The sequence below is a fragment of the Pleurodeles waltl genome, chromosome 12 (genome assembly GCF_031143425.1).
Source record: "Pleurodeles waltl isolate 20211129_DDA chromosome 12, aPleWal1.hap1.20221129, whole genome shotgun sequence".
In the NCBI taxonomy this organism is placed as follows: domain Eukaryota; kingdom Metazoa; phylum Chordata; class Amphibia; order Caudata; family Salamandridae; genus Pleurodeles; species Pleurodeles waltl.
This window is the reverse complement of record NC_090451.1, coordinates 534,391,764-534,417,297: the sequence shown is the minus strand read 5'-3', so window position 1 is coordinate 534,417,297 and position 25,534 is coordinate 534,391,764. Positions and strand designations below refer to the sequence as shown.

At 44.8% G+C, this 25,534-nt stretch overlaps 2 protein-coding genes across 2 annotated transcripts; one reads left to right on the top strand and one right to left on the bottom strand.

Annotated features, from left to right (window-relative positions):
• Positions 1–10,198: 10,198 nt before the first annotated feature.
• EXOSC6 (exosome component 6) lies at positions 10,199–23,630 on the bottom strand. The gene is made up of 2 exons (XM_069217538.1): positions 22,815–23,630; positions 10,199–13,631 (listed from the first exon to the last, which is right to left on the bottom strand). The coding sequence occupies exons 1-2, from the start codon at positions 23,517–23,519 to the stop codon at positions 13,470–13,472; spliced, it is 867 nt and encodes a 288-aa protein (XP_069073639.1). The 5' UTR covers positions 23,520–23,630; the 3' UTR covers positions 10,199–13,469.
• Positions 23,631–23,845: 215 nt separating this feature from the next.
• On the top strand, positions 23,846–24,660 carry IMMP2L (inner mitochondrial membrane peptidase subunit 2). The gene has a single exon (XM_069217540.1). The coding sequence runs from the start codon at positions 23,959–23,961 to the stop codon at positions 24,520–24,522; it is 564 nt and encodes a 187-aa protein (XP_069073641.1). The 5' UTR covers positions 23,846–23,958; the 3' UTR covers positions 24,523–24,660.
• The last annotated feature ends 874 nt before the right edge of the window (positions 24,661–25,534 follow it).

Sequence of the window (25,534 nt, the reverse complement as noted above, 5' to 3'; positions counted from 1 at the left end):
AGCTAGTGTGACTAAGTCCACCCCACCCTCAGAGACTAATATAGCTTCAGTGTGGACCCTGATTTGCTCTGGGCACACTGTTGATCCCACCTGGAGACTGGCTATTCCAGTGCTAACTGGAGTAGTAGTTGAAGTGGAACTTTTCTTGGGACAGGCCTTGTCTCCAGTTTGGTGTCCATGCGGACTACAGCTGCGACACCAGGCCTTTTTGGGATCAAACTTTTCACCCTTGTACCTAAATGAGGATTGTGAAGAGGCTTTGGACCCACCCTCCTGGGCAGGTTTTGGGGGCTCTGTAGAAGACTCTTTACTTTTTCCCTTGGATGTCTCAACACTGTTCCCCTGGGGAGGCTTGGTGACCCCTTTCTTTTGGTCACCCCCTGTGGAAGTCTTGGTCACCCTTGTCTTGACCCAGTGGTCTGCCTTCTTTCCCAATTCTTGGGGAGAAATTGGACCTAGGTCTACCAGATGCTGATGCAGTTTAATATTGAAACCATTACTTAAAAGGTGTTCCTTCATAAACAAATTATACAGCCCTTCATAATCATTTACACCACTGCCATTAATCCAACCATCTAGTGTTTTGACTGAGAAGTCAACAAAATCAACCAAGGTCTGGCTCGAGGATTTTTGAGCCCCCCTCAACCTAATCCTGTACTCCTCAGTTGAGAATCCAAAGCCCTTAATCAGGGTAGCCTTCATGAGGTCATAGGATTCTGCATCTTTTCCAGAGAGTGTGAGGAGTCTATCCCAACACTTTCCAGTGAACAGTTCCCAAAGGAGAGCACCCCAGTGAGATCTGTTTACTTTTCTGGTTGCACAAGCCCTCTCAAAAGCTGTGAACCATTTGGTGATGTAATCACCATCTTCATATTTTGTTACAATCCCTTTGGGGATTTTTAGCATGTCAGTATTCGCTCTGACCCTATTTAAGTTGCTGCCACCATTGATGGGAGCTAAACTTATCTCTTATCTTTCCCTCTCTACAGCTAGGAGCTGTCTCTCCAAAGCCAATCTTTTGGCCATCCTTGCTAACAGGAGGTCATCTTCATTGAGGCTGCCCTCAATGCTTCCAGAGTTACTGGTCTCTCCTGTGGGAGAACCAGCATCTCTGACTATCACTTGTGGAGCCAGGGTTTGAGGGGCCCTGGCCTCCCTAACTAGGACAGGAGGGAGGGAATTATCATCCAGGTCACTAGTTTTCCCCTCTGTAAGGTTATCTTTAGAGGGGGGGTCTCTTGCAAACTCTGCCAAAAGCTCCTGGAGCTGTACTTTGGTAGGGTTTGATCCAGTTTTTATATTTTTTTATCTTACAGAGTCCTTAACTCTGACATCTTTAGATGCAGGTAAGGGGTGAGGTTAAGTTCCACCACCATCTCTTCTGTGCTAGACATTATTTTTTCTAAAAGTTGGGATACTTTTTAAGAATCTAAAACTATTTATAGAACTTAATCCAAACTTTTCCAAAACTTTTAAACTCTAAAAGAAATGCTAACAGGGACTTACACAAGGCCCTAGCAGGACTTTTAAAAATTTAGAAAAATAGCTCAAATTTCAAATATCATTTTCTAATGACAATTTTTTGAATTTAGTCGTGTGTTCAGGTATTGGCTGAGTAGTCCAGCAAATGCAAAGTCTTAGATCCCACCGCTGCCACCAATGTAGGAAGTTGGCTCTGTATATACTATTTCAAAGTAAGAAATAGTGTGCACAGAGTCCAAGGGTTCCCCTTAGAGGTGAGATAGTGTCAAAATTAGATCATTCTAATGCTCTATTTTGTGGTAGTGTGGTCGAGCAGTAGGCTTATCAGAGGGTAGTGTTAAGCATGTGTTGTACACACACAGGCAATAAACGAGGAACACACACTCAAAGACAATTCCAGGCCAATAGGTTTTTGTATAGAAAAATATATTTTCTTAGTTTATTTTAAGAACCACAGGTTCAAGATTTACAGTTAATACTTCAAATGTAAGGTACTTCACTTAGATACTTTAGGAACTTTGAATGGAAACAATATCATGTACAGTCTTTGTAAAACAAAAATGTCAATAAGCTATTTTCAAAGTGGACACGTGCAAAAATCAACAGTTCCTGAGGGAGGTAAGTAAAGGTTAGATTAGGAAGTAAGTAAAACACTTACAAGTCTCAGTTCTGGGGCATAGGCAGCCCACCGTTGGGGGTTCAAGGCAACCCTAAAGTTACCACACCAGCAGCTCAGGGCCGGTCAGGTGCAGAGGTCAAAGAGGTGCCCAAAACACACAGGTGCCTATAGAGAACAGGGGTGCTCCGGTTCCAGTCTGCCAGCAGGTAAGTACCTGCATCCTCGGGGGCAGACCAGGGGGGTTTTGTAGAGCGGGGGGGGGGGACACAAGTAGGCAAACAAAACACACCCTCAGTGGCACAGGGGCAGTGTGCAAAGCAGGCATCAGGTTTTGTATAGGTTTCAATGGAGGGACCCGGGGGTCAATCTAGCGGTGCAGGCAGGCACAGGGGGGGCTTCTCGGGACAGCCACGACCTGGGCAAGGCAGAGGGTCACCTGGGGGTCACTCCTGCATCAAAGTTCGGTTCCTTCAGGTCCTGGGGGCTGCGGGTGCAGTGTTGGTTCCAGGCGTCGGGTCCCTTGTTACAGGCAGTCGCGGTCAGGGGGAGCCTCTGGATTCTCTCGGCAGGTGTTGCTGTGGGGGTTCAGGGGGGTCCCCTCTGGTTACTCACGGGCTCGCAGTCGCCGGGGAGTCCTCCCTGAGGTGTTGGTTTTCTGCTGGTCGAGCCGGGGGCGTCGGGTGCAGAGTGTAGAGTCTCACGCTTCCGGCGGGAAACAAGAAGGCCTTGGAAGTTGCTTCTTTGTTGCAAAGAAGTAGCTGGTTTTGAACAGGGCCGCTGTTCACGGGAGTTTCTTGGTCCTGTAGTCCAGGGTCGTCCTCTGAGGCTTCAGAGGTCGCTGGTCCCTGTCGGATGCGTCGCTGGAGCAAGTTTTTGAAGTTGGAGACAGGCCGGTAGGGCTGGGGCCAAAGCAGTTGTCGTCTTCCTCCTCCTCTGCAGGCTTGTAGGTCAGCAGACCTTCTTCTTTCGTCAGGTTGCAGGAATCTGATTTCCTGGAATCTGGGGAGCCCCTAAATACTGAATTTAGGGGTGTGTTTAGGTATGGGAGGGCAGTAGCCAATGGCTACTGTCCTTGAGGGTGGCTACACCCTCTTTGTGCCTCCTCCCTGTGGGGGAGGGGGGCACATCCCTAATCCTATTGGGGGAATCCTCCAAACTCAAGATGGAGGATTTCTCAAGGCAGGGGTCACCTAAGCTCAGGACACCTTAGGGGCTGTCCCGACTGGTGGGTGACTCCTTGTTTTTCTCATTATCTCCTCCAGCCTTGCCGCCAAATGTGGGGGCGGTGGCCAGAGGGGTGGGCATCTCCACTAGCTGGGATGCCCTGGGGCGCTGTAGCAAAAGGGGTGAGCCTTTGAGGCTCACCGCCAGGTGTTACAGTTCCTGCAGGGGGAGGTGAGAAGCACCTCCACCCAGTACAGGCTTTGTTCCTGGCCAGAGAGTGACAAAGGCCCTCTCCCCGTGTGGCCAGCAACATGTCTGGTGTGTGGCAGGCTGGCAGGAACTGTTCAGCCTACCACTACGAGTTGGACTGCTATTCAGAGGGCATCTCTAAGATGCCCTCTGGGTGTATGTTACAATAATTGCACACTGGCATCAGTGTGCATTTATTGTGCTGAGACGTTTGATAACAAACTTCCCAGTTTTCAGTGTAGCCATTATGGAACTGTGGAGTTCGTGTTTGACAAACTCCCAGACCATATACACTTATGGCTACCCTGCACTTACAATGTCTAAGGTTTTGCTTAGACACTGTAGGGGCACAGTGCTCATATGCCCTCACCTGTGGTATAGTGCACCCTGCCTTAGGGCAGTAAGGCCTGCTAGAGGGGTGACTTACCTATACCACAGGCAGTGGAAGGGGGAGTGCCATGTCGACTTAGACATTTTCTCCCCACCAGCACACACAAGCTGTGAGGCAGTGTGCATGTGCTGAGTGAGGGGTCCCCAGGGTGGCATAAGACATGTTGCAGCCTTTAGAGACCTTCCCTGGCGTCAGGGCCCTTGGTACCAGGGGTACCAGTTACAAGGGACTTACCTGAGTGCCAGGGTTGTGCCAATTGTGGAGACAAAGGTACAGTTTAGGGAAAGAACACTGGTGCTGGGGCCTGGTTAGCAGGGTCCCAGCACACTTTCAGAGCATAACTTAGCATCAGCAAAGGCAAAAGGTTAGGGGGTAACCATGCCAAGGAGGCATTTCCTTACACAACCTCCCCCCCACCCCCAACGAAAGAGGATGAGACTAACGTTTCCCAAGAGAGTCTTCATTTTCGAAGTGGAAGAACCTGGAAAGGCCATCTGCATCGCTGTGGGGGCTCAGGGGTGTCGTCTCTGGTTACTCACTGGCTCGCAGTCGCCGGGGAGTCCTCCCTGAGGTGTTTGTTTTCTGCAGGTCGAGCCGGGGGCGTCGGGTGCAGAGTGTAGAGTCTCACGCTTCCGGCGGGAAACGGGAAGTCCTTGGAAGCTGCTTCTTTGTTGCAAAGAAGTAGCTGGATTTGAACAGGGCCGCTGTTCACAGGAGTTTCTTGGTCCTGTAGCCCAGGGCCGTCCTCTGAAGCTTCAGAGGTCGCTGGTCCCTGTCGGATGCATCGCTGGAGCAGGTTTTCGAAGTTGGAGATAGGCCGGTAGGGCTGGGGCCAAAGTAGTTGTCGTCTTCCTCCTCCTCTGCAGGCTTGTAGGTCAGCAGTCCTCCTTCTTTCTTCAGGTTGCAGGAATCCGATTTCCTGGGATCTGGGGAGCACCTAAATACTGAATTTAGGGGTGTGTTTAGATCTGGGAGGGCAGTAGCCAATGGCTACTGTCCTTGAGGGTGGCTACACCCTCTTTGTGCCTCCTCCCTGTGGGGAGGGGGGCACATCCCTAATCCTATTGGGGGAATCCTCCAAACTCAAGATGGAGGATTTCTCAAGGCAGGGGTCACCTCAGCTCAGGACACCTTAGTGGCTGTCCTGACTGGTGGGTGATTCCTCATTGTTTTTCTCATTATCTCCTCCAACCTTTCCGCCAAAAGTGGAGCCAGTGGCCAGAGCGGCAGGCATCACCACTAGCTGGGATGCCCTGGAGCGCTGTAACAAAAGGGGTGAGCCTTTGAGGCTCACTGCCAGGTGTTACAGTTCCTGCAGGGGGAGGTGAGAAGCACCTCCACCCAGTACAGGCTTTGTTCCTGGCCACAGAGCGGCAAAGGCACTCTCCCCATGTGGCCAGCAACATGTCTGGTGTGTGGCAGGCTGGCAGGAACTGGTCAGCCTACACTAGAAGTCGGGTAGGTATTCAGGGGGCATCTCTAAGATGCCCTCTTGGTGTATGTTACAATAAATTGTACACTGGCATCAGTATGCATTTATTGTGCTGAGAAGTTTGATACCAAACTTCCCAGTTTTCAGTGTAGCCATTATGGAACTGTGGAGTTTGTGTTTGACAAACTCCCAGACAATATACTTTTATGGCTACCCTGCACTTACAATGTCTAAGGTTTTCCTACACTGTAGGGGCATAGCGCTCATGCACATATGCCCTCACCTGTGGTATAGTGCACCCTACCTTAGGGCTGTAAGGCCTGAATAGAGGGGTGACTTACCTATGCCACAGGCAGTGTGAGGTTGGCATGGCACTCTGAGGGGAGTGCCCTGTCGACTTAGACATTTTCTCCCCACCAGCACACACAAGCCGTGAGGCAGTGTACATGTGCTGAGTGAAGGGTCCCCAGGGGGGCATGAGACATGCTGCAGCCCTTAGAGACCTTACCTGGCATCAGGGCCCTTGGTACCAGGGGTACCAGTTACAAGGGACTTACCCGAGTGCCAGGGTTGTGCCAATTGTGGAGACAAAGGTACAGTTTAGGGAAAGAACACTGGTGCTGGGGCCTGGTTAGCAGGGTCCCAGCACACTTTCAAATCATAACTTATCTTCAGCAAAGGCAAAAAGTTAAGGGGTAACCATGCCAAGGAGGCATTTCCTTACACGAGTTATAAGACACTTTAGCATGTTGGACTAATTTTTTTCAATGTTTGAAAAGTGGCCAGGAAACAAATATTAAATACCAAAGCAACCTACATGGAAATTAGAAATATTATTATGTAGGATTTATTTTAAAAGAGTTTCGGATGTGAAAACATTGGAAGTGACGGATTTTATAAACCATATGGTGTACTGTTTGACATAAGGAAAAGAACAAAATCAATGACAGATTCCTTATTTTATCCTAGGTTTGATGACCTCCCAAAATTGTGCGTGATGAGATGTATAAAAGAGTATGAAGGGAGAAAAAGAAAGCACAGGAGTGCAGGTACTGATCAATTATTAATCTCATATGCAAGGCCACATCCAGCTGTGTCGTCAGCTACAATTGCTAGATGGGTAAGAAGCATGGTGAGCGAAGCAGGCATCAATATGGCTATTTTCAAAGCACATTCAATAAGAAGAGCAATGGCTTCTAAAGTTTTTAATGAAGGTAAAGATTGGAGTAAATCATGAAAGCAGTCTAGTGATGAAGTGTTTAGAAGATTATATTTTAAACCAATAGTGCACATTGCTGGCCTAGCACTGGAAGGCTTTAAGCATGTATAATACTAGCCTCCTGTCTTGACTTAAAAGGTTGACTCTCATAGGTTTACTGTATAGAGAATCGTGATTTAATTAAAGACAAGGGGGCTAGCATTATCCCTCCCTCCCTCGGAAGTAGGGTAAAATAAAGATAAGGTTGATTTTGTTAATCGTAAAACATACAATATGAAGAAACAGTGTGTACAAAGTTTACATACTTAAGAAAAAATGAAAGGAGAACAATTTACATACTTATATTTTGAATTTTTCCAAAGGCACGGTTAGACAGACTTGGTTAATGTAAGATGTTCAGGAGAAAAGTAAAAAGGAGAAAAAAAAGGATGAAAGCAAAACAAAAGAGGAAGAGTACGTGTTATGTTCTATTCTTTGAGTCTTCATGTTGAATTCTATTTGGAGCTATTAGGGGCTGCTCAGAAGAAGTGAATAAAAGGTATATGCATAATCACAACCGACGAGAATCAACATTCTTCTTTTAGCCGAAGGTCCCTAAATAAGGAAAAGTAGCAGAAACATATGTTGCGAGGAGTTGTCTCACAATTGTGGGGTACTGAAAAGTCTATTGGTGCATTGTTTGAAATTATTATTAGGGGTATTTTAGAGTTAAGAGTTACAGAGGTATTAGCTGACTGCTCACCAAGGCATAGTTGATCCTGGAATAGGCTGCACATGTGAAAATGTGTAATCCCTTTGTTTTAGATGTTGTTCCCTCCAAGGATATCTATCCTATGGAGTGCAAAGTAGATTTGACGGATTTAGAGAAAGCCACCAATTGCAGGTTACTGCTATTTGATGTGTGTAAAATATGTCCCGGGTTGCAAATTCTGCCAATGAGTTAAGAAAACAACATTGGATGGGAGTCTTTCCCTGTGGTTGGAGTGAAAATTGCAGCTATAGTTACTTGCTTGACCTGTAGATAAACAGACACCATTATGTACCTTCCATCCTCATCACATGTTTGGGTGGTGGGCCTAAAACATAAATGTCTGGAAAAAGAGCTACCCCATTGTTTCAACCTTACTGAAGAACCCAAAGTAAGGGGTATGATGTTGTAGTCCATATTTATCTTGTTTCTGTAGGATTCTTGTAGTGCTGTAAAGTCAAACACACCTTCCCACATATAGTGCCACTACTTGATCTTTTTTGCGGGAATGATAGCCTTCTGACTTAGTGAAATTATGTTAAGTTTGGTTTGTATGTATGTATCAGTGCGGCATTTGATACACTTGCATTGCTTCATGCTATTAGGCTATCATAATCTAGCACAGTGAGCTATGAACTGCCATTAAAGAGCTGCTTGCAAACGGCATGGCACAAATTAGAAAGTTGATTGTTCTTTCATTTCTTTATACTGCTAAAAAAGGTTTACCTGTGTAGAAATACATTATTTTTTATTAAAGTCAACAGTAACCACTGCGTTGTGTTCTGAATCCCGAGTGTGTGCTTCTCCAGACCAAGCACTCGTAGAAAATGCCTACCAGTGTGGGTGACATGTGAAACCTACACCTTGCAGTCCCCTGTAAAATGTTCTGACACCCTACACTGGTAGGGCAGATAAAACAAATAAATTACATGTGACAGAGAAGCTATGGAGAGATGAGAGGCCCCTATGGTTTTACTTCCTTTCCCCACCACATATTTATGTGAAAATGCTTTCTCAGATCTTATGTACGAAAAATAAAAACCGAAATCCCTTAAGAAATGTAGAATCTGAACCTGAGAAGTGGATTCAACTTTCCTAAATAAAACCAAACATTGAAATGTTAGTTGCCAAGATGCAGCACCAACCTTCCCATTAAAACGGTTTGATTTTGGCAGATTGTTCAATATAGAATAATTATATCTTTAGTAATTCAAGTATTTGTTTGATGTGTAATAATTGCAAATTACTATTTTAATGTTTGAAATTTAAATCATACAAATTGCTTGGGGGTCCGTGGCTTCCAGTAATGATTCAGTGGGGGTCCACAGGAGTCAAGAGGTTGGGAATCACTGCTCTACACCATTCCACTGTAGTCTACCCCACACCACCCTACGCCATGCACTCTACTCTACATCAGTCCACTCCACGCTAAGAGACTCGACACCATGTCACTCCACAACATGGCTAACAGACACTGGTAAAGTCAATAGCTCTTGCATAGGTAACACCTGTCTGCTTTGCCAATGATTGTTTCCGTCTGCCACTTAGGCACAGATTGCCTTTGCATACTCACTGTGCCCCAGTGCATCAACAGTATCTTGTCTCTTTGAATAATGTCTTACATTTGTAAAGTGAACACGCATTTCAGACTTATGGTCTCTAGAGAGGCATTACATGCATGCCAGAAGTTTGTCATGGACCATAAACTTTCACTTGCTGTTGAGACAGATTTTGCCAACTGTGCTCAGACCACAGAATTGCACTGAGGAGCCTCGGGACACCATTTTTATTATATAACATTTCCTAACTACACCAAACCCCCTGGAAAAACCTGAATCATTCCAGCTGTATTCTTGGATGATACTCCTATGTTTGCTCAACCTTTGTTCTCTTTCCTTCTGCTTTCACTGTGAGAGATGCCTTAAAGTACCCGATCCCATTGGCAAACATTACCAGTTACGTTAGGGAGCATTGTGAGCTTAGGTCTATGTCATGGGAGTGATACTGACTCCAACTGGGAGGACGTCCGACCAGAAACATCGGGTAACATTCTGGGCCCAACAACGGAATGGTGAAATAATGCAGTTAGTGAATCTAGAATAGGTTTACACTACTAAACTTCCTGAAGAAAAAACACATTTCCCCTATTCTAGATAGTGTGCACTAGCTGCCAGTTATTAACAGGTTAATGTTTAAGATCTTGAACCTAATCCATAAAGCAGTTTACAGGACAGCTTATTTTAAACAACCTCTAGAACCTTTCCAGCATGCAGGAAAGTTTAAATCTGTTGATAAGAAGTTGTTAATTTGTCCAAACTTGAAGCGTCGGAAAGAAGATGGAAGAGTTTTCCCTAGTGTGGCCTGCTCACTGTGGACATGCATATCCAGTAAACTGAGTCTACAGAATAGTTTTTTTCCTTTATGTGGATGCTGAAAAGTAGCCTGTTGCATGTTTTGGTACCACTGGCTATCCAGATGTTTATTGTTTTTTTTTAAACCCATATATAACGATTACCTCAGGATTTTTTTTAATTGCAAGCAAGACTTAACTCTTGCTCCATGAAAGGCAAAAGAAAGCTCAGAAGGCTGACCAGGAAAGCAAATATGAAAAATGTCAGCACGAAATTCTCAAGGTAAAGAACCAGCCCATGTGCAGTAAGGACACTTTAACATTACCATATTCAATCCGAACTAGAAGCCTCCACCTTAACAACAACAACAAAAAAACATTAATTTGGTGGCCAGCTATGCAAGCATTATTACAACGTTTTTTTGTTTTTTTGGGAGGGGGTGGGGGAAGGGGGGGATATCTTGTTTTAAATGTTCTTACCCACGCCCCCTCTGTCCATCAATGTGAACCAGAACATTATTTGTGATCTACACAACACACAATATTAGACAGATCTTGGTGCATTTAATGCATTCATTATTTTTGTAAACAGTACTGGCAGTGGGCATCTGGTGCAGCAGAGAGAAACAAACTGCCTCGCAGTATCTCAAAATCCATTTACTCTGACCCAGTTTTTTGTTTTTTTTATTGTTGCACGAAACACAAGGTGGCAAAAACATTTTTTCGTAACAAAGAACATGAATAGTGCATATCTTTTTCGTGATTCAGAAATCAGATCTACAATATATTTCCTTGAGGACTGATATCTTTGAGCTCTGTGTGGCACTACGAGTGGAAATCAGATTCTATTAAAACTGCAAAACCAGAAATTAATTCGATCTTAATTATATATTTTAAGCATCGAGGCCCTAAGGTTGTTACTAATCCTCCTCAATGAAGTCTTGAAGTATTGGGTGACAAAGTGAAAAGAAAGCAGGCGCCGGGCAATTTTGAATTTCCAAGAAAGCAAGATTTACAAATGGATCTGGAGAGTAAATTGGGCTAGCTTCAGTTCAAAAGAGCTACACCGAGCATCACAATCTGTAGCATTAAAGCACATATGCGACATCAGTTAACTGGCAAAAAAGTTGTTCTGTACAAATGATAATACTTGCTTTTATCCTTGAGCAAACTATCAATTTATTAAAAGTAATACAATGGAACTGAGGAAGTCTCTAACTTGCAAGGCTGGAACAGATGCTGCACTCTGAGATATAACTATTCAGAGGGGCTACAATAAAGCCATTTCCACATACCCCAGAAAGTACTGCATAACCACATTAGACTATCTGAAAACATGCAAAGCTTGATGTCATACTAACCAGATTTCAGAAATGAACAGCTTGAAGTAGTCGTCTCCCTTTGAACGGAATCAAAATATGGAAGGTAGTTTAATTTTTAAAAAGGTACATGATCTTCCCTGGATACAGTAAATAGACAGAGGTGATTAGTCCTGAAGTAATTCATGGTGCATACTTAATCCTATGAAACTGCTCCGATGCAGGCAAGAAAAGCAATGTATCGCCCTCAAACCATATTGGCACATGGATTTGATTCCATATATGTCCAAAAAGCACAATGGAGAGGAAGCGAAGAATTAAACATATTTAGACATGAGGCTTAGATTTCCATCATCACTCCTACAGCCTGTGCCCATTTGGTGAAGTTCTGGCAGGTATAAGGTCCATGCTAGCAAGAGCTGAAATACATTTACTGACCTGACATTAAACTTAGACTTATTGTTGGTCTGTTCTAGTACTCTGACCTAGAGCAGCACTATGCAGACGCTGAAAAGTCCAGATCAAGTCCTATATCACTAACTAACCAATGTATAATCTAAACTTGTGTGGGGTGTGTTTAAAGTGATTTTATGACACCACATATGTGATTGTGAAGATGTGAGCCTCTTTGCATAGGTGAAATGAAGTCGGAAGGAAAACACCTTTATGCCACTGTATATTTGTGATCTTTGTGCAGATATTTGGCGGTGCATGTGGTAGTATGCTGAAGTGTGATGTGAGGCTGCAAAAAAGAAGGTAAATTAGAGATAAAAAAATATTTGTGTGCGAGATGTCGGCCTATGTGACTCATCCTTATGACCCAAATAACCCATATTCAATTCTATCGGAGTCATGTGACGTGTGATTATTTGCACAAAGTACTTTCAATATAAGTAATGCTTTGTAGTATGTAAAGACATAGCCAACTTATTTTGAAATATGTGAAAAGCGTAAGTGCATGTTTGCGCCATTTTGACATGATGTGTATGTTTGTGTGATCTACGCGAAAAATATATTTTTTTTAATTTGGTGACAGCACTCAATCTAGAAACGGTGACGGATGTGTGGTTTGTATCTTCTCAAAATTCAAAGGGGCCGATTGGTGGTAGTAAATGTACTTTTTGGCAGCAGAAACCTACTACTTGAGTTAGCACGAAGAAAGTAAAAGCACATTACTCTTCAGAAAGAGGGCCCATGGACATGCTAAATGACTGTCCTATTTGTATGTGCCTGATATAAGTTTAGTCAATAATTCTTTTGATGTACAAAAGGGTAGATGGGTGGTTGTCTGTGACTGTGCAGGAGGATGGCAGAGTTCAGGTGCGGGGGAAGGACAAGGGTTATGTATGCGTAAATGTGTGTGATTGCATGCAATCTGTCTTGACAGAAAAGTGTACTAATTCTGATTGTTTTAAGTTTGTGTGGTACTAGTGTAAAAAGCGTGTAGGTATGGCAATCAAGGCAAAGCTGACTCGGTTTTAACCGATCGATAAGACTGTAGGCATATATACATTTGTGATCCGTGTGTGTGTACACACACATCTTTCATACAAGTGTAAATGTGTAGTTTTTGTGGTTGTGAACACATCAAAAGCATTATGTAATTTAACTAAGTAGGCTTCACTTACAAACTCACTAATCAGCAATCTACAGCATCAGTCATTCACAGCCACAGGAAAAAAACAGATCTGGTATGTCCAATATATTGTATATGTTAATGGGACAAGAGAAACAGTAAAACGTATGATAGAAAAACATAATTGGGCCACTGACTGGGTTAACACGTTTTGATGGGAACCCAAAAGCCTCCTTTCTGTAACAGGACCTTATAAAAGTGTTCAAGACACTCGAACTCTTTTGTGGAACCATTAGAATGACTCCATGAGAGTTAGTACTTTTGAAGCATTTCTATGTGCAAAGTGAAATAAGCACTCTGAAATTATCATATTATGAGGAAATGGCATGACAGTCACAGGCTTCCACAATTCCGGGGAACTGGCTATATCCCAGAAGTATATTATCCAGAAACCAATTTACATATTAAAGTGGTATTTTTCTTTCGCGTGTCTGTACTTATCACAAATTATTTTAAAGCTCACTGTGGCATTAAAGAGCAAAAAAAGGGTGATTGCGTGAACAAGAACTTCAAGCTTGTTCGTCACTGGTAGCCTAAAGTACTGGAAAACACTGCAAGTGAACCTTGTCCCTCTTTATGAATAATTTGAGTCTGTGACATTTCACATGGAACTCCTCAAAGTAACTGGTACAAAATATTCTTTAGTTACAAGTCTGCTAAATGTAGGGACATTATGCCCCCTAAATAGTATATCTAGAAAGTAAAGATGACCTCACACCGCTGTCCCTTCCACAACTGAGTTGAACTTGTGGTCCTTTGAAGCAGGAAGAACCCCGATCTTTAACAACTTAACAGAGCACAGGAGTCTATTGCTGGTTACGCATGAATCCAACAAATGGATTGGGGGCCAATGTACTCAGTTAAGCAGAGCCAGGGTCTTGAGTAGAAAGTTTCCTTTTGGTGGCACGTATCAGGCACTCCTGTAACACTGGGTAAAGCTTCTGGCAACCTTCTATACAGAGACGCACAGCCTGTGATGAGGTTTCTTCTTCCCACTCTCCACTGCACAGGAGTCCAGACACCTAGTCAAAAATATTTAGAAAAATATACAAGTTTAGCATTATATACAGCTGAAACATTAGTGCCCTGGACGCAAAGCCTCAGAGAACAACCATAATTCCAAAATGCTCACTGAGGTGGATATATTACTCAAAGTTATTTTTGGACTTCCAGGTTCCACTGGAAAAGAAATAAGTAAGAGAATATTTCATTTACAACAACTAAAAAAAGTAAGGAAAAGTATTTCCTAGTTTGAGTTATTTAACTAATCTTTTTAGAGGTAAGTACTTATTCCCGAGAATAAACTAGACACAAGTACAGCAGTGGTAGGTGTATTCTAGGCTTGCTAGCTAGTTTCCTAGCCTATACAATCCATGAGTATACGGGACTCTGCTTTGATGCGGAGTATATTAATTTGCCCTCCCTACAGTTATGGTGCTCAATACGGTCAAATCTGCATGCCCTCTTCAACAGAGATCATTGAGGATTGTCTACCTTGTGATTAGGGATTTCAAATCCAATGGCTTCTTTATTATAGCAAGCAGACCAGCACTATGCTAGATAGACCAGCAATCTTTTTAAAACTAATGAATCTATTTACTAAAGACAGAGACAAAAGGGAGGATGTGGAGTTGCTCAAACCAACCAACTTTCAACACTCCATGATACAAGCCAATATGGGTCCGGAGCCGTATTTGGCCTGGGTGCTCTCTACATGGGAACAGATTTTACTAACAAAATGTATGTTGTGGATAATTAGAGGTCATTTATGCTCTCTACTGGCCCAGTATTATTCTCCCACTGTTTTTATACATCCTTGTAGTGGGCATTCGGTACAAGCACTTGTACATTTTACTTTTTTCTACAAATGTTACCCTTTCATTTTCAAAAGCAAAATATTTCCTAGTTGAAGAAATTCTAGGCTGGTGAGATGCAAACCTATATTATTTCTCCAACATCTTTGTTCAACCAAAGGTCTCTTTTAGTGTGTGGTCTCCTGAAGTTTGTATTTCGACACAGAAAATCGCATATGCTTTTAATTAATTGCGTTTTTTGATTCTGAATCTTAAGCTGCATGAAACTGTTGTACTAGTACGTTCTGCTGGAACGCTTAATGTTTTTTATTATGAGTATGCATTCATTTATATTTGTATGTACTTTTATGCTTAAATGATCAAATTAAGCTTTGTATCTACCACTCATAGTGCTGTTGCAGCGCAACTAATCTAACATTTTAGGGTGTTGGCAAAACACTAACATCACTGAGGGTGTGTAAGAAAAGGGGTGTACTATATGGCAAGGTTGGGGCCTTGTCGTGCAGTACACTTAGCATTTGTTATCTTGGGTCCAGTCAGAGTTATTCACTCAACCCTTTGGTAGCTATGGCACAGAGCAGTAAGGCTTAGCAAAAGAACAATGTGTAAAGCATTTAACAGCACCAAACAACAAAATATGAAAGTGACAGAACAAGCGAAAACACCAATTTATAAAATTAGAGCATATTTTTATACATTTTTAGAGTCTTTGATGTTCAGAATCCACCACAGGGTTCCTGAGATGAATGTTTGACACATTTGAAAACTAACATCAAGCTCAAACAAGCAAGGGCAAGTCAAAACTTTGCAAACTTTTGAAAACTTTGTATAAGTTTGTAACACTGAGTTTGGCAACTCTGACCTGGGTTGGGCCACCAATTTCACCAGGATAGATGTCTAGGAGCCTAGTAAGTAAACTTTAGACAGTTAACTGGCCAATAGAGTGTCTTAAAAGCAAGTTCTAAATTTAATAGGACAACCGCCACTGACTTCTATGGAGTGGTCCTGATGCTGAGGGATGCAGGTTTAAAGATGCTTAATGGAAGCTCCAGATGCTGCGCGGTCCACAGTCTGTTTGAATCCTTGGTCCACCGGAGAGTGGGGGTGACTCTGGCCACTGATCTTAGGGTCCCAAAAAGTCCTCTAAGCAGGGGTCAAAGGTCTTCTGATGTGTGGCATCTGGCTATCCCAGAGTGCACTTTGCAAGCCACAACCAACATGGCTGAGGTCTTCCACGAGTGTGAGGAGCTTGATAACCCACTCCTGGGGTTGTGGCTACCACAAGCAGCACACCCATGGAAAACTGGTTTTAGAACTGGTTTCCGTTCTTTTGGCTCTTCCCTGTCTAGGGGGAAAACTAATGGCTTCCTGCACCAGAATGGTGTCACAGTGGTCCCTCAAAGGTGACGTCACCCTTTGATGCCTGCCTTTATGGGCTAACACCATTTGTAGCTCATCCTGGGTGAGGGGGGTGGGGAGTCGCCACACCTCCAGTGCGGTAGGAGCCTTTGTTCTCCGTCTCAGAGTCATTTACACACCTCCCCAGGCAGGCAGGAACCGGCCTCAGTCCCTGCGTCTCAAGTCCCTAGACTAGCTGGGTCAAAGTAGGGCAACTTTTGCAAAACTGGCCAGCATTAAATTGGGCATAAATGCAGACTGCACCATTGAGTCCCTTTTAATTTGATACCTTACATGACAGGGTTAAGTAGCCTCTGTCAGTAGTTAGACGCATCGCAGTGTCAACCGTTAACTCTGCAATTACCTTATAAGACTATCTAACTGTCCTCAGCAAACACAAACAGTTTAGGGCTTTGCTGTATAGACATATCAAACATATAGGTCTATCTTAGCATATACAGCTCCTTGCCAGAGAGCTACATAGGCCTGCCCTACAGGAGACTTACATATATATATATAGTTAAGGGACTTAAGGGCACTTTGACATTAGTGGTAATGGCAAGGTCGGGTGTTCAGTGCATGCACAGCCTCTTCAGTCTGCAATGTCAGCTAAAGGTTGTGTTTTTACTTTGGCTCACATAGAGTGGCACAAACATTCTTGCAGCTCGTGTGTGGACAGCTAGCCTTACATGCCCATCGTACATGAGTACCATGTACTAAAAACTTTTAAGTAAGTCAGCACATGCCAACTGGGGGTATTCAATTACATTTACTAATTGAAAAGGGGAAGAACACGGTCACTGAGGTCTGGAAATAGGCACTCCGAGAGAGTCAAAAACCAGCAGTTAATAGTTCAAATTGGGGCAAAAAGTTGGGGTAAACCTGCATAAAGCCCGTTTTCTTACAGAATAGGATAGATTTTCTAATTACATCACTGTTGAAGTACAGATTACCAATTGCATCTCCTCGTCAAATTGCATTTGTCGACATTCATGACATTTATGGCTGACCCGCCTGTTTTCCTATGTTCCAGGAAGGTCACTTAGTCATGTTCCCAGAGTCTTCTGTTAGTAACTGAAGTCAAAAGGGTGATATGTGGGGGATGGTCCTTCTCATATCTGGCCCATAGGATACAAAGTGACCTCCCCAGTACTATTTATAAACAGGGGTCTGAACTTATGTTCCGAAAACTCCTCAACACTTATCTGTTTGATTGACGAGGCGCAGGTAGGACTGTTGGGAGATCGGGAGGCTGGTTTCTCATTCAGAGCTGGGAGGCCCGGCTCAGGCATAAATGCGCTATAGAAATCCCATTTGAATTGAACTGCATTGAATTGTTTCATCTGCTACCACGTACCTAAATTAAAAACTACAATGAGGATAGGACATTCTGGTTAGAGCTGGTGTCTGCAATTGTAGCCTCTACAGACACACCCCTGTGGTGTTGTGATAGCTGTACTACAGCCTCTATGGGGCAGTAATAGTGTCGGCCTTATAATTTCCAGTTACCCCCTGCCATCCGCACTGGGGACAGACACCAACTGCGCAGAGCAGGATGTCCCCAAGTTTCCCAGTCTGAGATGGCTCTGAACAATAATAGCTAAATAAGGACCAGAACAGAATACATTGTCCCCAGCTGGTCTCGTCCTGGCACATGGTTCCCGTGTGCCTGGGACGAGACCAGCTCATCCTGCACCCGGCCCACAGGGGGCGCTAGGCCTCCCTCCCACACCCCCCAGTCGGGGATGGAAGGGGAAATCGTTTCCCCTTCCACCCCTGACCACCCTCGGCAGCAAGGGCCGCTCCCCAAGGGGGCCAAGTGATTTTTAGGCCATTTGTGCTCCCCCTGGGGGCAGACCGGCCTAATATAATTAGGCCGATCTGCCCCTGGCGGCGCAGAAAACCCATAGACACCAGGGATAATTAATTTTTTCATATGTGGGGAGCGACCCCTTAGGCAAAGTTCGCTCCCCGGGTGGCCAATTATTTTAAGGCCATTTCTGCCTGCACTGCATTTACCACAATGCACTGTGACAATTTGAATGTTGGGATGCAAAGCTGTCTGCTCCCACACTCTTTCCACTTCACACCCTTAGTTTGTGCAAGCAATTGGTTAATTGTTAGCAGAGGAAATTTATTGATGACAATATTCCTCTTGAGTTCCCTCAATTCAACAAAAACACACCTGCCAGAGGTCTTACTCACCACAACCAAAGAAGCTGACAGTTCAGTCCTTTCCACTGGTTCTATAATACCATTCCTCAACAACGTATTTAATTCAGACAGTACCTCATCTCCAACACTAAAAGGTTTGCTCCTGACTGTATGACACACACTGGTTTTGCCCCCACCTTCAATCCAAATACTCCTTGAGGTTCCCAACAGAACCTGAAAAAAACACTAAGGAACTCTTTTCCCTTTGCACACCCATCATTGCTTCCTCACAGTCAACCAACATGACAGGTTCCACACTTGTTGGGGTTCAAAGCTATAACCAATGCTTTCTGATTATGTATGGCCTAACATCTCTCAATAGGAAACTAAAAAGTCCATCTGCAGTACCAGTTCTAAAGGTCATCAATGGAACTCTTCTCCCAGCAGTACGATTCAGGCACTTGGTCTTACCCGGGGTTTGTTCATCTATTTTGGATCTTGCCCAGTCTTTAGGTTATGTTCCATCTAACCAGGCCCCTATGGAAATCCCGAATCTGCTTAGAATTCGGCTTGATGCACCACAGGTTAACCTGTGAAGTGGATTTCCTGAAATATTATCTACCAGTTCCGAGCGCGCCTGAGAATTCATTAAAGGCCCGCTTGAAAGGAACCTTTCAAAGCCTGGGGAGCCCATGGTATGAGTAACTGCAGCAGGCCATGAGATCATTCCAAATTGCTGACTCAGCTCTTGCAATGAATTCGGTCTCTCCTTCTGCATGGAAAGCTGTGATCAACCAGCATTGTCTCCCAATCTCTTTCCAGCAAGAACCTGCTTTGCTAAATTCTACAGATGTTGTACTCCCACTGAACTCTTCTCATTTGGTAGGGAGACCCCAACCCTACCTTGCTGATTCAATTATTAGTCGGATGCAGACTGATATCCTGACCATGAGACTCACGTGGCTACCGATAATAGGCTTCAATCCAGCGTGGGCCATCGCAGGTTATGGAGGGGCTTGCTGGCTGTGCAACTTCAAAGAAGAAGCTTGGTTGCACTTACAGTGCTATTGCCCCGCCATAGACGCAAGCAGAAGGTCTCTTCTAAACCCCCACTTTTTTTTTTTTTTTTTTTTTTTAGCAGAGGGGTTGCTTACTTGCCGGGAGGCCTCCTCACTTTGTTTTTCCCCCAATTAACTCAACTTTTCAGCCAGATACGCTACATATGTGAAGGAGCTCAGGGTCCTCCTGTGTCCCCCCTGAAAGACAAAAAATCTTATCAACCACAGCCAAACTCTTATAACATACTATTTCCAAAAGATCCAACTGGCTTTAAGACTGAATGACGCTATTTGCTCTGGGTGTACCACCGCACATAGCAATTTGGTTCAGGTATCAGCCCAATGAGCCACAGCACTCCTGTATAATAACTTTAATTTCAATCACAACTGTATGCATCTGGGCGATTAAGCTGCACCCTCACTTCTGCAGTGGCAGCATGTTCAATCTCCTCTTAACTTTTGGAATTGTTTTGTGCTAGTTTCCTTTTAACAATGTTTTGTTATGGTTTTTACTAACTAAACAATAAATCTGATTGATTTACTGATTGCTTTCCGATTTATCCAACATAACAGAGGGTCCATTGTAAGAAACATACGGCTTTTTTGGCTTATCCATCCTTGAATACGAACAAAAAATCTATGTATTCTAATATAGGGATTACTTCCCCTGTACAGCTGACAGGATGCACATTTAGTGGTGTTAACCTATTGCCTAATTTTCCACAGAATTTGCTATCCCAAACAGATTTGTATACGATTATGTAAGGCAAGCCTGAATCCTCCGCAATCTGCAGCTCAACTCCCCATGGTCATTTAAATATTGGTTTCGTTTTTCCACTACAAATATTCAAAACTGTGTGGTTGATGCTCAAAACACAATTTGAGGTAGAACCTTCCTCAGTCCCTGAAGAGTCAGACTCAGGCCCATATTTATACTTTTTGACGCTAAACTGCGCTAACGCAGTTTAGCGTCAAAAAGTTTTGCGCCGTCTAACGCCATTCTGAAGCGCCATGCGGGCGCCGTATTTATGGAATGGCGTTAGACGGCGCAATCAGACCGGCGCTGCCTGGTTTGCGTGGGAAAAAACCACGTAGACCAGACAGCGCCGGCGTAGGGGGAAAATGGCGCATGGGCGTCTTAAAATGGGGCAAGTCAGGTTACGTCGAAAAAATCGTCTTAACCCGACTTGCGCCATTTTTTAACGACGCCCATCCCCCATCAACATGACTCCTATCATTGTAAAGATAGGAGTCATGCCCCCTTGCCCAATGGCCATGCCCAGGGGACTTCTGTCCCCTGGGCATGGTCATTGGGCATAGTGGCATGTAGGGGGGCACAAATAAGGCCCCCCTATGCCACCAAAAAAAAATATAAAAAATTATACTTACCTGAACTTACCTGAATGTCCCTGGGGTGGGTCCCTCCATCCTTGGGGGTCCTCCTGGGGTGGGCAAGGGTGGCAGGGGGGGTCCCTGGGGGCATGGGAGGGCACCTGTGGGCTCATTTTGAGCCCACAGGCCCCTTAACGCCTGCCCTGAGCAGGCGTTAAAAAGTGGCGCAAATGCGCCGTTTTTAGCCACGCCAACTCCCGGGCGTCTCTTTTGCCCGGGAGTATAAATACCACGTAAAGGCCTGGGAGTCATTTTTTAGACGGGAACGCCTCCCTTGCATATCATTAACGCAAGGAAGGGGTTCACGCTAAAAAATGACGCACATTCCGGGAACTTTGGCGCTATTCGCCTCTAACGCCATAGTATAAATATGGCGTTAGTTGGCGTTAGTTTTGCGTCGAAATTGCGTCAAAAAAAACGACGCAATTTCGGCGCAAACGGAGTATAAATATGGCCCTCAGATTGTTCAACAACACGCTTCCTAGACTACTGTTTCCTCCTACACAATTTGACAAAATGCCCTAGGATTCCACAATATGAACATTTATGTTTAGTAGCTGGACAACTTCTATCTTTGACAAGATGATTAACAAGGCCACATCTAAAGTATTTAAGGTTCCTGTTCACTTCTGTAGGTGTTTTGCTTAGTTTTGGGCAGCCTTCCATCCACCCTTAGGTACAGACTTGCACTGCGGTTTATAAGTGACTGTGCACACAACTGAATTGTCACCGCCCTATGCTGTAGTGGACGTACCACTCAAAGGGCCAGATGTATCATTAATTCCATTAGCAATTACCAACGTGCGATTTTTTGCGAATCGCAATTAAGTAATCGCTATTGGAATGTATGAAACTCTAGGAGTTTCATATAGCGATTTGCAAAGGCTCGCAAATGGACCTACCTCATTAATGTTCATGAGGTAGGTCACAATTTGCGACCCATTGCGAATGGCTACAATCAAAGGGATGGTGGCCTGCTGAGCTCAGCAGACCACCATGTCTGTGATTGCTTTTAAATAAAGCAGTCTTTTTTTTTTTTATGCATTCCGTTTTCCTTAAAGGAAAATGGGATGCATTTAAAAAAGGAAAATGAAAAGTTTTCTTTTCATTTTTTAAGAGTGGGTAGTGCTCCATGGGACCACTGCCTGCGCTTAAAAAATGTTTTTGCATGCATTCACAAAGGGGAAGGGGTCTCTTGCGGACCCCTTCCCCTTTGCGAATGGGTCAGCACCGAATTGGTATGTAGTCGCAAATCCAATTTGTCATTCGGTAACAAGTTACCAAATCGCAAAATGGACTTGATACATCCCAAAATGCATTTTTGCGATCACAAAAATGTTTGATACATCTGGCCCCCAGTAGCTGCCTTAGGACATCTTTTAGACAACTCCACCTTCTTTGTGATGGCAATAACTCCTTTTAAGGAAAAACCACCTAAAACTCAGTCTCTCTTGGAGATTTGTATTGTTGTTAAGCATATTAAGTTGATCATAGATTATTTCTTCATGCAAAGCACTAAACCTACAAGTAACGGCCAATTTCTTTAAAGCTGCAACATAGACATCAATTGACTCAGAGATACCTTGTTTGCGTTGAGAAGAAACTAGTATTAGGAATGTTGCTCTAGAATTGAGAGATTGGGTTTGTATTACGAATCGTGTAGGAACTAAGAAAGGCACTAAGAAAGTACAGAGAACTAATTTGTATGGTCAAAATTTTCTCTAATGCTAATTGATAAGAAGATGGGGCACTTTATAAAGTTGGCGAAGTGCAGCAAAATCTTTTTATGAAAGGTCGAAAGTGGTGCTGTATCAGCTAATTCTGAATGGTGGGGTGACACCGAACGTATGGATAACACGGTTGTGGGGAAGCTTAAGCATCTCATCTACACGCTGGGGAAAATCAACCTGTTTTGAATTAAGTTGCAGAAGATCATGACAGTGACCCTATCTCCGAGAGTTACTAGGTGCGGTAGGATGGCAGTGTGATCAGGGAATCGTAAGGGCTATGTTATGGTTTAATGTGTAAGTACACAGTTATATTACCGGTTTAAAATCATATACTGTATATTATTTATTTGGTATGGTGTTTTGTTGCTGTATGTAAAGTTTTAATTAAGTTGTATTAAGAGGGGAGAAATGTGGCGTGGCACTGTTATTCTCCGGCAGGGTTCTGCGCGACATACGATGTCGGAATGTTGGAACTATGGCGGTTATTCTTCAGGAGTATGTTACTGGGGTAGGACGTTCTTGTGGGTAATTAATAAAAACGTACACTCCAGATTCCCACTGTCACCAGCTTTATACAGAGTTGTTGTATTATATGCCAAAGTGACAATACAATTATTCCTTCATACGCCTTGTTATAGCCTCCGCACCATGCTGCTCACCTGGTTCATCTGCGGCATCAGTGCCAAGCTCATGCAGGCGGACGGCACCCCAGGCCGTGGCTCCTCCTCGCTGTCGGTGGGGTCGAGCAGCAGAGCACCACCAGAGCCCCGGCACAGTCCACAACCAACCACTAGGTCGTACATCTCTATGCCGGCATCAGCCAGGGCCAACGCTGCGCAGGACACGGCAGCGGGCAGGGCACAGCCGCGATCCTCCAGCACCAGGACCCACACCTCGATCTGCGCCCGCGGGTAGCTTCGAAGGCGTACAGCTGCCTCCAGACTCTCCTGCAGGGTCAGGGCCATCTCTCGCTCCGGGCTGCCCGTGCCCGCTGCGTGCGTGAAGTGTCGCAGCGAGCGTCCCCGGCGAGCAAAGGGAGCCCATCGGAAATCACAGATCAAGCGACCACCGCGCTGCGCAGAGGCTGCATCTCGCCGTTCAGTCACCTCCCGCGGTCCGTAGACGGCACACAGCACCTTGGTGCTGCCGCCTAGCTCCAGGTAAGCCGAGCCCTTAGTCTGGCTTAAAAGTCCGGCTCGCACGTACACCGGTCTTAAATCTGCCTGGTCCCAGCGCCGCCCGTCTGTCCGCAGCGCTCCAGTGTCTGTCGGGGTGTCAGTGGTAAGGGAAGGATCAGCGACAAACAGCAGTGGAGACTGAGACTCTTCAGGCCCTCGGATCCTGCGACTATCCACACGCGCCATCACTGTCAAACCAGGGCTTCCAGGTCGCACTCGATGATTCCGCAGAGTACGTCATTAATACTTCCGGGGTTTGGCTTAGAGCTTCCAACGGCGACGAAGAACCTGAATGCTAATTTTTTCAGAACTATGTGGAACAAAAAGCTACGTATGAAACTCTGCAATATACACCGGACCGATTATGGCGTTTCCCATGACTGAACTGTTCGCGCCCGAAAAGGCGGTTTTATCTTCTTAAATGTACACAAGCAGCCTGTTCTAAAATGGCCGCCACATTATCTAAATGTGCTTTCCCTTTCTATTACAAAGGTCATTTGTGGCAGAGGAGCCCGGACTTTGAGCGGATTCTTCCTGCTCTAAGATGGTTCCTCCTCGTGTGTGCTGAAAGCAGTAAGAACTCATATGGTGTTCTCAATGACACCGAGGGTCGCCTTTAGGAGCCATGGCGCAGGCCAGGGGCTGGCGTGCTCTAAAGTCGTTTGCCAGCGGTTTTTTTGTAGCAGTACCGGTGACTGTAGCCTTCCTTGACCGAGTTGCCTGCATAGCGCGGGTGGAGGGTAAATCCATGCAGCCGGCGCTGAACCCCCCTGGAGCGACCCAGGACGTGGTGCTTCTGAACCGTTGGCGAGCGAGGAGCGGACAGGTGCAGCGCGGGGACGTGGTGTCGTTGCTGTCTCCCAGGGACCCGCGACAGAAGCTAATCAAGCGGTTGATCGCCCTGGAGGGGGACTTGGTGGTGCCGCTGGGGGTTCGGCGCAAGCCTCTGCGTGTACCCCGCGGACATGCCTGGGTAGAGGGCGATCACCGTGGACATAGTTTTGACAGCAACGCCTTCGGGCCTGTACCCCTGGGGCTATTGCACGGACATGCAACGCACATCTTGTGGCCCCCACGGCGGTGGCAGAGACTGAGCAGGGAGCTTCCCCCAGAGAGGGGGCCACTGGAGACAGTGGAAAAAGTGTCATTCCCCGGAGACGGGCACACCACCGTGACTAGGATTCGGTAATACACTGGCCTGGCTCATACCTTTTAAACACTTGTGGCTCATAACACCGCTACCTCCACGAAGAAGACGCATTTCAAGAATTGTGATATATTTTCTCATGTTCCAGAAGAAGGGGCAGATGACCAGCTTCACGTGACATACCCTTATTCCCAAAAGAAGAAGCCCAGTTCGAGACTGCCAGTAAATACATTTTTAACTAACATGCTTTCATTCCCACATTGAGGGCTCCACGGCACACTATAGAAGCCCGTTGACTTCCAATTCAGTTACCCCCCCGCTACGCCAAATAGGCACTCGAAACTGACCCCCCAGTGCTAACAGAATTTTCATAGAAACATGCCAGACCTGCCCACCGTCGATTCCTCAAGATTCTGCCAAGAAAATGAAAGTAATATGAATAGGGCACAGTGGGCACTTTCTCCACGGGCAAGATCTAGTCCAAAGCAAAACTATTTAGAAAAGCTGACACTTTCTCTCGATATTGTTTGCCTCAGCGAATCGATATCGACGAATCCTATCCCCAATTAAAGACAATAGAAGACTATTCTTTCCCATGTGGATAACTCCGCTCACATCGAAAAGCAGTTGAGTTTAGGGACAGCTCTAAGAAGGACTTAATGACAGAAACGTATGCTTTGTGTGGACTAAAAACGACATTCACAGAAAAAGGGTATCGTTCAAAGCAGTATTTAATTGGCACAAAAGTAGGTTGGTCATGCATCCAAAAAGCTTAACTGCCGTGTCCCATACAGATGAGACGTTTCCACTTGTTGCTAAAATGTGAATGATTCTGAAAGGATAGATCAGCTAATTTCAGTGGAATTTCCTGCCTTCATACATACATCCGTAGCATAGACTCCCAAAAGGTTTTGCGAATAGGAAAGGGAATCAGGCTACCCTTAGCGTAAAATAGCTCGTCTGAGTTTGCTAATGAATGTAAAATCGGTATAATCGAATTCAACTGTGAGCTGTTGGAATGTGGACGTTTCTATGAATTGACTTGGCGTAACGT